This window comes from Xiphophorus maculatus, chromosome 17 (assembly GCF_002775205.1).
Source record: "Xiphophorus maculatus strain JP 163 A chromosome 17, X_maculatus-5.0-male, whole genome shotgun sequence".
NCBI lineage: Eukaryota > Metazoa > Chordata > Actinopteri > Cyprinodontiformes > Poeciliidae > Xiphophorus > Xiphophorus maculatus.
Genome location: NC_036459.1, coordinates 19,609,399 through 19,620,451, shown reverse-complemented (window position 1 = coordinate 19,620,451; position 11,053 = coordinate 19,609,399). Strand labels below are relative to the sequence as shown.

Genomic DNA, 11,053 nt, shown 5'->3' with positions numbered 1-11,053 from the left:
TACCTTTGTGATGTACTCTATGCAGATGTGCAGACATTTTCAACTACACACAGCGGTCAGGTGTGTGAATTGTAAACTGACAAAATGATGGCTGCCTGCAGGTTTTTCCCGTCAGCCTTCCAAATGGACAATAACTTTAAGCATACAGTCTAGAGTGGTTACAAAGTGGCATAAGGTGCTTTTGTGGCCATCACAAATCCCTGACCTCAGTCCTATGGCGAAATTGTGGGCAGATCTGAAAAGGTGCTTCCTAGCCAGGAGGCCTACAAACCTGACTGCTGGAGTTCTGACCCATTCCTCCTGACAGAACTGGTAGAACTCAAACTGTTGAGAGAAGTTTGAGGAAGAAAACTCAAAAATTTGATCCAAGTTATACAGTTTAAATCACAATTATCCCTTATACTGAACAAATTTGTATACACTTCTGAAAGCTACCAAACATCTCTTTACAAAATTCTTTGTTGCGTTTTCTCTCATATAGAAATAATTCAGGTAATTCTAACTGACCTAAAACAAAAGTTTGGTCTGATTTTAACTTCACAGTGAGAAAGAAATGTCTCTATTCAGTCTGTGTAAACTTCTAGTTTCAATTGTATGCGTTACTGTCACATGCAATTGTAAGTAACCAGCCTGTAAGTAACCTTTTCAGGATGGTTACTGCAGCAACCAACCTTTTCAGAGATGGGTCAGAGGGCGTTTTATACCCTATCCTCAGTGTGGGGTGAGTCACTGACTGAGACCCCTGGCAGGTCATCTGTCTTCCTATAATTTGGTAGGCTTTACAATATTTATGTAAAAGACATTTATTGAGTTTTTAAGAGAATTTTCTGATGAATATGTTTACGTGCTGGAGACTCTACTGAAAGTAGCAAGCAATGACTGTGTAATGAGTCTTCAGTTCTCTTTTGAATGGAAATGATGAATAAAATATTCTAATTTGCTGATAAACACTTAGGTATATTTTCTTTGCAATCACATTCTGCAAGAAGGTCTCAATTTGTTCATCATTAAAAAAATTTTTAAAACTCGTGTTAAACTGATGCTACCATATTCATCAAGGCTGTTGCTTCATAAGTCTCACTATTACCTGAATTGTGAGATGATATTAGATCACTGTTTATCTGAAATTCTCATCGACATGTTGCCATCCTTGGGGTCTAAAACGATCTTTTATTTGTTTCTGTGCAGCAGCCTGGAGTGACTCTTCCCAGGTGAGCAGTCCAGACCGGACGGAGCCTTTACTGTTGTGGACTCTGGTCATGGGGATTCCTTATCTGTATCGACAGTGGAGGTCCCACTGACTCCCACAGCCATCCGCCTACAGCCTTACTCCCCATGCCGCTTTACCCGCTCTCGCAGCCACTGCGTGTGGCCTTCACTGCCTCTCGCACTGCCAACTTTGCACCCGGCAACCTTGACCAGCCCATTGTGTTCGACCAATTGCATAGCAACCTGGGGGAGATGTACGACACCCACATTGGTCGGTTCACCTGTCCTGTGAACGGAACGTACGTTTTCATTTTTCACATCCTGAAGCTGGCCATCAGCGTCCCCCTCTATGTTAACCTCATGCGCAACGAGGAGGTGATGGTATCTGCGTATGCCAATGATGGAGCCCCTGATCATGAGACCGCCAGCAATCATGCCATTTTGCCTCTTTTCCAAGGAGACCAGGTGTGGCTCAGGCTGCACCGTGGTGCCATCTATGGCAGCACGTGGAAGTACAGCACATTTTCAGGCTTCTTACTTTATCAGGACTGAACTGTGAAGGCTGGGTGAAGGCCACCTTCCTCCAGCATGGTTTGCTTACAGCTTATATTTCAGAACTGGTCAGGCAGCATGCCTGTGTATCAAATCTATGAAAACCAAAAATGGTTCCCAACTAAATGGTGCTGTCTACACTTAAAGCCATTTCCGTTTGGGAAGTTAAAAATGGTTATCATACAGCTACTGTAGTCAACTATTTTTTTTCTTTTTTTTTTTTTTTGTCTGATGCTGGCTCAGCTGGACCGAGCTGTCGTCACAGAGATGTTAAACCCACAGGTCCTGCAAGCAAAGAACAACAAGGTGGCCACTCTTATGGAGTATTCTAAATGTGTTTTTGTTCTGAATGGCTTTTGGAAGATTTTCAGACCATGTTGAGTGAATATCTTCCTCATCAGGGACATTACTGGCATCATTCTACTGGAGCCTGGCCTCTGAAGGATTCCTGCTGATGTGAAACATACAGCTAAGGAGATGAGTTGTGTTTGTTTGGTGGTGGGTATGGTGTTGTACACTAGACCAAAAGGTAGCACTGACATGACTGTCAAGAGGTCCTTTGTTGCCTAAATAAAATATAAGCAGTATCCTTTGAGTCGTTAGTTGTCTATAAAGACTACAGGGTGGTTTATGTTGCAGTTGTAATTCTTGGCCTTGCTCTCAACATGATCCATGCTGCTTTAACCAAATTGGTTGTCCGTTAAAGCTTTTCCATAAACTTTTCTTTATAAAATTTAAATATAATAGCCCTCATGTCCATATTTGACAGGTGAACCAAGTTTTAGAAGTGGCATTTAAATAAAGCAATACTTCCAGCATGTTTTATACAGCACTACACTGATTTTCCAAATTGCATAGGTTACTTTATGAAGAGCACCATTTTCTCTCAAATTTCCTAGTTTTCTGCTTCAAAGTATGGATATCTAAGTTAAAGCAAGGAGCCAACCTGTGGATAATTATTCTTTATATGCATTGAGTTACATGGTGTAGGTAGTCTGGAACAGATGGGTTTTAGGTCTGGTCTTAAAGACACAAAACAGCAGTAAACAATATTGTATGTGGAGATATAATCAGAATACAATCAGATTATTTCAGTTGCATGTGAAATGCAAATGATGGGAAGCAAAGCAAACTACCCACAAAGGGAGTCGAGGTCCTCGGTTAAGGGAGACCTTCTGTATTTATTGTTTTTATCAGAACAAGTTTTAATTCTTAAAATCCATCACCCATTTTCTTCTCTTCGGCTTACAGAGGTGCCCAAAGTCGGTCCTCGAGAATCCGGCATCCTGCATGTTTTAGTTCTCTCCCTGATGGTAGTAGTACTGACATGCTGTATCAGCAGCATGTCAGTATTTCCCTAAGGCCACTAATGAGCCATCATATTTAGGCCCGAGCAGCAAAGCGCTGCGAAAGCCTATTGTATCTGTACTGTTTCTCATTCTTATTTTTCTGCCACCCCAAAGAGGCGCCTTTTTGGGGGCTTTATAATATTCAAAAATTCACCAAACTTGGCGGATGCATACGGGGAGTTTCAAAATTTTGAATTTTAAGGTCGTCGCAAAAATCGCAAAAAAAATGCTCAACGGCGCCAACTAGCAATTTTTAAGAGACCCTTTGCTATTCACTTACTTCATGTAGAGACTGAAATTTGGTACAGTTGTAGAGCTCACCAAAACGTTCAGAATTTACAATTATGTTGTAGTCAAGTATCACAGGAAGTCGGCCATTTTGATTGAACGTCCATTTTTGACCCGATTTTGACGTTTACAGCCTTCGTATTTGATCGAACTCCTCCTAGGGATTTCGATTGATCGCTTCAAACTCGGTCAGTCTGATCATAAGGCATGTGATTTAAAGTTATCAAATTGGTGAGTTTTGGAGCATGTTGAAGGGGGGTTAGCAGGGGTCAAAGTTCACCTACTCGCCATGAAAACGAAACTCTTATATTTCCTATAAAAAACACATAGAGGGACCAAACTTTCAGTGATTGATCGTCATCGGGTGTCCTAAAATACCCTGTGGTGAAATGATAACACTTAGGCCACGCCCCCTGAGAACAGGAAGTGTCATGTTTTACTGTGAACGGTCGCTATCTTAGCCCTTTGACCTAATCAACATGAAACTGTGTCCAGAGACAGAAGACATGTTGGTGTGTTGTGGATTCCAACCCGACCGGCTTTGACATAGCAGGTGGCGTGGCGAAGTGACCTGTAACGCCGTTGCCATACGTTTGGCTCTGAATTCCACAATTTCGGGCCCAGCTGCTCCAAACTCACTAGGATGGATCCTTATCCCCGACAGGAATTCATAACAAATTTGGTGGGCGTGGCCTAATTTCTCTATAGCCCCCGAGATTTTAAATGAACAGCCCCAAGCCATGCTTTAACCTAGAATTACGAAACTTGGTACACATGTGTATCTTGTCAGGACGTACAAAAAAGTCTTAGAGCCATGGTCGAAACCCAACAGGAAGTCGGCCATTTTGATTGAAGTCATTTTGACCTCGAGTTTGACGTTTACAGCCTTCGTATTTGATCGAACTCCTCCTAGGGATTTCGATTGATCGGCTTCAAACTCGGTCAGTCTGATCATAAGGCATGATTTAAAGTTATCAAATTGGTGACTGTATGAGCTTGCTGAAGGGGGGTTACCAGGGGTCAAAGTTCACCTACTCGCCATGAAACACGAAACTTTATATCCTGCACAGAAACTCACAGAGAACCAAACTTTCAGTTATTGATCATCTAGGTGTCCTAAAATACCCTGTGGTGAAATGATGACATGCTTAGGCCACGCCCCCTGAGAACAGGAAGTGTCATGTTTTACTGTGAACGGTCGCTATCTTAGCCCTTTGACCTAATCAACATGAAACTGTGTCCAGAGACAGAAGACATGTTGGTGTGTTGTGGATTCAAGCCCTGACCGGCTGCGATGAAGCAGCGGTGTGGCGGCGTGGCGAAGTGACCTGTAATGCCATGGTATACGTTTGCCTCTACATTCCACATGTTTCTGTGGTGGCGCAGGGTGTTAGCACGCCCCACATTTGGAGGCCTTAGACCAGCGGATGTCGCGGGTTCAACTCCCGGTCCCAACGACCTTTGCCGCATGTCCTCCTTCAAAAATGGCGCTGGCTGCCTGCAGACGCATCCCGTTGTGTGTGTTAATCTGTGTATAAAAAAAAAATTCTTGCTGTAACTGCAAAATAATTTCCCTGCTGGGATGAATAAAGTAATTCTTCTTCTTCTTTCGACCGAGCTGCACCAAACTTGGCCTGAGTGATCCTGGTGTGATGCCTGACAATCCTATGACGTCATCTAAGCCCCGCCCCCTCACAACAGGAACTGCTGTTTTTTTCTTTGGAAAGTTCCATCTATGGCTCTCTTGACCTAATCAAGATGATTCGGATGATGAGCTCCGTCAATGCTCGCTGCTGGCTGAACCGTGTGGGCGTGGCCAAATGGCGAATATCAGTCCCTCGCCATATGCATACTTTTGGCTCTAATTCACACATAGATTATCCGATTGGCGCCAAACTGGATATGTATGACCTTTGTTCACCTCTAAAGAGCCCAACGGGTTTGAAATGTAATTTGACTCCACTGCGCCCCCTAAGTTGATACATCGGCTTTATCTCCTCAATGCATCAACCGATCTGCACCAAATTTTTGTGAGTCGTCTGGGAGCGCTGCCGAACGCATTCATGCGTATCGCCAGGTGGACGGGCGGGAAAAATGCGCGACAGCTTTTGCGGTGGCTGGCGGGCGGCGGTGCTGGAAACTGCGGCAGAGCTTCTGCGGTGGCGAGCGGGCTGCGGCTCTGGAAACTGTGCGAGAGCTTCTGCGGTGGCTGGAACCCCCGCGGTGGCCAATAGGCCGGAGCGGCACTTGCTGCAAGGGCCTCTCAAGGCTGCTTGCAGCTTTAATTTTTTTTTTTTTTTGTGGGCTCTAGTGTCCCTTATATGACAGTGGGCTGACAGGTAACGGGGAAGGAGAGGGGGGGGAAGACATGCGGCAAATATCTCGGGTCCGGCCGCGTCGAGGACTCAAGGCCTCCAAATATGGGCCTTGAGTGGCTAACCACTACGCCACAACGGCACGCCCATGAGCCATCATTTGATCCAGGTGCGTTAAACCAGGGAGAGAATTGAAACACGCAGGATGCCGGCCGTCGAGGATCGACTTTGGACACATGGGCTACAGTGAACAAGTTGCAAAAGAAGGAATTACTTCAGCTTTCTGAACATCATTCAGATTTTATGGCCTCTTCAGATTTTTTGGAGATTTACTTTCACTTTATCTTAGCAAAAGAAGTGAAAAATGGACAATCTGTGAATTCTCAGCTCTACATTAAATTTTCAGCCTTATATCTTTGGAACAGCATAGAATGCTGAGTTGCAGTAGTTTCTGGTGGTTTGAAGCTGGAACCAAGTCTAAATTTGAGTTTTCATGAGTTTGAATGTTAGAGACCAAAAAAGCGTTTTCTCAGCGAGAGAAGTGAAAAAGTGACAATATGTGAATTTTCAGCACTGCGTTCAATTTTCAGCCTTATTAGCTTTGGAACAGCATAGAAATGCTGAGTTGCAGTAGTTCTGGTGGTTTGAAGCTGGAACCAAGTCTAAATTTTGAGTTTCATCAGTTTTGAATGTTAGAGACCAAAAAAGCGTTTTCTCAGCGAGAGAAGTGAAAAAGTGACAATATGTGAATTTCAGCACTGCGTTCAATTTTCAGCCTTATTATCTTTGGAACAGCATAGAAATGCTGAGTTGCAGTAGTTCTGGTGGTTTGAAGCTGGAACCAAGTCTAAATTTTGAGTTTCATCAGTTTTGAATGTTAGAGACCAAAAAAGCGTTTCTCAGCGAGAGAAGTGAAAAAGTGACAATATGTCAATTTTCAGCACTGCGTTCAATTTTCAGCCTTATTATCTTTGGAACAGCACAGAAATGCTGAGTTGCAGTAGTTCTGGTGATTTGAAGCTGGAACCAAGTCTAAATTTTGAGTTTCATCAGTTTTGAATGTTAGAGACCAAAAAAGCGTTTTCTCAGCGAGAGAAGTGAAAAGTGACAATATGTCAATTTTCAGCACTGCGTTCAATTTTCAGCCTTATTATCTTTGGAACAGCACAGAAATGCTGAGTTGCAGTAGTTCTGGTGATTTGAAGCTGGAACCAAGTCTAAATTTTGAGTTTCATCAGTTTGAATGTTAGAGACCAAAAAGCGTTTCCTCAGCGAGAGAAGTGAAAAAGTGACAATATGTGAATTTCAGCACTGCGTTCAATTTTCAGCCTTATTATCTTTGGAACAGCATAGAAATGCTGAGTTGCAGTAGTTCTGGTGGTTTGAAGCTGGAACCAAGTCTAAATTTTGAGTTTCATGAGTTTTGAATGTTAGAGACCAACAAATCTTTATTGTCACTTTTTCACTTCTCTCGCCAAGAAAACGATTTTTTGGTCTCTAACATTCAAAACTCATGAAACTCAAAATTTAGGCTTGGTTCCAGCTTCAAACCACGAGAACTATTGCTTGTCAGCATTTTTAAGCGGTTAAAAAAGTTAATAAGGCTGAAAATTGAACGCAGTGCTGAAAATTCACATATTGTCACTTTTTCACTTCTCTCGCCGAGAAAACGCTTTTTTGGTCTCTAACATTCAAAACTCATGAAACTCAAAGATTAGACTTGGTTCCAGCTTCAAACCACCAGAACTACTGCAACTCAGCATTTTTAAGCTGTTAAAAAAGTTAATAAGGCTGAAAATTGAACGCAGTGCTGAAAATTCACATATTGTCACTTCTTCACTTCTCTCGCCGATGAAACGCTTTTTTGGTCTCTAACATTCAAAACTCATGAAACTCAAAATATAGACTTGGTTCCAGCTTCAAACAACCAGAACTACTGCATCTCATCATTTCTATGCTGTTCCAAAGATAATAAGGCTGAAAATTGAGTGTAGTGCTGAAAATTCACATATTGTCACTTTCTCACTTCTCTCGCCGAGAAAACGCTTTTTTGGTCTCTACATTCAAAACTCATGAAACTCAGAATTTAGACTTGGTTCCAGCTTCAAACAACCAGATCTATTGCTTCTCAGCATTTTTAAGCGGTTAAAAAAGTTAATAAGGCTGAAAATTGAACGCAGTGCCGAGAATTCACTGAATTGTCCATTTTTCACTTCTTTCCTTGAGATATAGATTGCTTGGCCCCTCACCTTCAGCTCTTATCAAGCAAAAGATTTAGACTTGGTCCTATCTTCTAACAACCAGAACTGCTGCTTCTCAGCATTTCTGTGCTGTTTCATAGCTAGTAAGGCTGAAAATTTAATGTAGAGCTGAGAATTCACAGATTGTCCATTTTTCACTTCTTTTGCTAAGATAAAGTGAAAGTAAATCTCCAAAAAATCTGAAGAGGCCATAAAATCTGAATGATGTTCAGAAAAGCTGAAGTAATTCCTTCTTTTGCAACTTGTTCACTGTAGCCCAGGTGTGTCCAAAGTCGATCCTCGACGGCCGGCATCCTGCGTGTTTCAATTCTCTCCCTGGTTTAACGCACCTGGATCAAATGATGGCTCATGGGCGTGCCGTTGTGGCGTAGTGGTTAGCCATACTCAAGGCCCATATTTGGAGGCCTTGAGTCCTCGACGCGGCCGGACCCGAGATATTTGCCGCATGTCTTCCCCCCCCTCTCCTTCCCCGTTACCTGTCAGCCCACTGTCATATAAGGGACACTAGAGCCCACAAAAAAAAAAAAAAAAATTAAAGCTGCAAGCAGCCTTGAGAGGCCCTTGCAGCAAGTGCCGCTCCGGCCTATTGGCCACCGCGGGGGTTCCAGCCACCGCAGAAGCTCTCGCACAGTTTCCAGAGCCGCAGCCCGCTCGCCACCGCAGAAGCTCTGCCGCAGTTTCCAGCACCGCCGCCCGCCAGCCACCGCAAAAGCTGTCGCGCATTTTCCCCGCCCGTCCACCTGGCGATACGCATGAATGCGTTCGGCAGCGCTCCCAGACGACTCACAAAAAATTTGGTGCAGATCGGTTGATGCATTGAGGAGATAAAGCCGATGTATCAACTTAGGGGGCGCAGTGGAGTCAAATTACATTTCAAACCCGTTGGGCTCTTTAGAGGTGAACAAAGGTCATACATATCCAGTTTGGCGCCAATCGGATAATCTATGTGTGAATTAGAGCCAAAAGTATGCATATGGCGAGGGACTGATATTCGCCATTTGGCCACGCCCACACGGTTCAGCCAGCAGCGAGCATTGACGGAGCTCATCATCCGAATCATCTTGATTAGGTCAAGAGAGCCATAGATGGAACTTTCCAAAGAAAAAAACAGCAGTTCCTGTTGTGAGGGGGCGGGGCTTAGATGACGTCATAGGATTGTCAGGCATCACACCAGGATCACTCAGGCCAAGTTTGGTGCAGCTCGGTCGAAAGAAGAAGAAGAATTACTTTATTCATCCCAGCAGGGAAATTATTTTGCAGTTACAGCAAGAATTTTTTTTTTTATACACAGATTAACACACACACAACGGGAGCTGCGTCTGCAGGCAGCCAGCGCCATTTTTGAAGGAGGACATGCGGCAAAGGTCGTTGGGACCGGGAGTTGAACCCGCGACATCCGCTGGTCTAAGGCCTCCAAATGTGGGGCGTGCTAACACCCTGCGCCACCACAGAAACATGTGGAATGTAGAGGCAAACGTATACCAATGGCATTACAGGTCACTTCGCCACGCCGCCACACCGACCTGCTCCATCGAAGCTGGTCAGGGCTTGAATCCACAACACACCAACATGTCTTCTGTCTCTGGACACAGTTTCATGTTAATTAGGTCAAAGGGCTAAGATAGCGACCGTTCACAGTAAAACATGACACTTCCTGTTCTCAGGGGGCGTAGCCTAAGCAATGTCATCATTTCACCACAGGGTATTTTAGGACACCTAATGATGATTAATAACTGAAAGTTTGGTATCTCTGTGAGTTTCTGTGCAGGAGATATAACATTTTCGTGGTTCATGGCAAGTAGGTGAACTTTGACCCCTGCTAAGCCCCCTTGAGCAAGCTCAAACACTCACCGTTTTGATAACTTTTAATTGGCCATGCCTTATGATCAGACTGACCGAGTTTGAAGCCGATCAATTGAAATCCCTAGGAGGAGTTTGATCAAATACGAAGGCTGTAAACGTCAAAATCGCAGTCAAAATCTGAACTTCAATCCAATATGGCCGACTTCCTGTTGGGTTTCGACCATGGCTCTAAGAGACTTTTTTTGTACGTCCTGACCAGATACACATGTGTACCAAGTTTCGTAATTCTAGGTTAAAGCATGGCTTGGGGCTGATCATTTAAAATCTCCATCGGGCTATAGAGAAATTAGGCCACGCCCAAAATATTGTTATGAATTCCTGTCGGCGGGAGGATAAGGATCCATCCTAGTGAGTTTGGAGCAGCTGGGCCCGAAATTGTGGAATTCGGAGCCAAACGTATGGCAACGGCGTTACAGGTAACTTCGCCACGCTCACCTGCTATGTCAAAGCCAGTCGGTGTTGGAATCCACAACACACCAACATGTCTTCTGTCTCTGGACACAGTTTCATGTTGATTAGGTCAAAGGGTTAAGATAGCAAGCGTTCACAGTAAAACATGACACTTCCTGTTCTCAGGGGGCGTGGCCTAACTGTTATCATTTCACCACAGGATGTTTTAGGACACCCGATGACGATCAAACACTGAAAGCTAGGTACCTCTATGTGTTTTTGTATAGGAAATATAAGAGTTTCGTTTTTCATGGCGAGTAGGTGAACTTTGACCCCTGGTAACCTCCCTTCAGCATGCTCAAAAACTCACCGTTTTGATAACTTTGAATTGGACATGCCTTATGATCAGACTGACCGAGTTTGAAGCCGATCAATCGAAATCCCTAGGAGGAGTTCGATCAAATACGAAGGCTGTAAACGTCAAAATCGGGGTCAAAATTGGACCTTCAATCCAAAATGGCTGACTTCCTGTGATACTTGACCTACAACAATAATTGTAAATTCTGAACGTCTTGGTGAGCTCTACAACTGTACCAAATTTCAGGTCTCTACAATGAAGTAAGTGAATAGCAAAGGGTCTCTTAAAAATTGCTAGTTGGCGCCGTTGAGCCATTTTTTTGCGATTTTTGCGACGACCTTAAAATTCAAAATTTTGAAACTCCCCGTATGCATCCGCCAAGTTTGGTGAATTTTTGAATATTATAAAGCCCCCAAAAAGGCGCCTCTTTGGGGTGGCAGAAAAATAAGAATGAGAAACAGTACAGAT

The 11,053-nt window shown here is 43.7% G+C and overlaps 1 protein-coding gene across 1 annotated transcript; it reads left to right on the top strand.

The window, feature by feature from the left end:
• The first annotated feature begins 681 nt into the window (after positions 1-681).
• LOC111611883 (caprin-2-like) lies at positions 682-2,288 on the top strand. The gene is given in 4 exon segments (XM_023350639.1): positions 682-721; positions 1,189-1,224; positions 1,227-1,315; positions 1,318-2,288. Coding segments are annotated over 4 exon segments (609 nt in total). The 3' UTR covers positions 1,762-2,288.
• Positions 2,289-11,053: the final 8,765 nt, after the last annotated feature.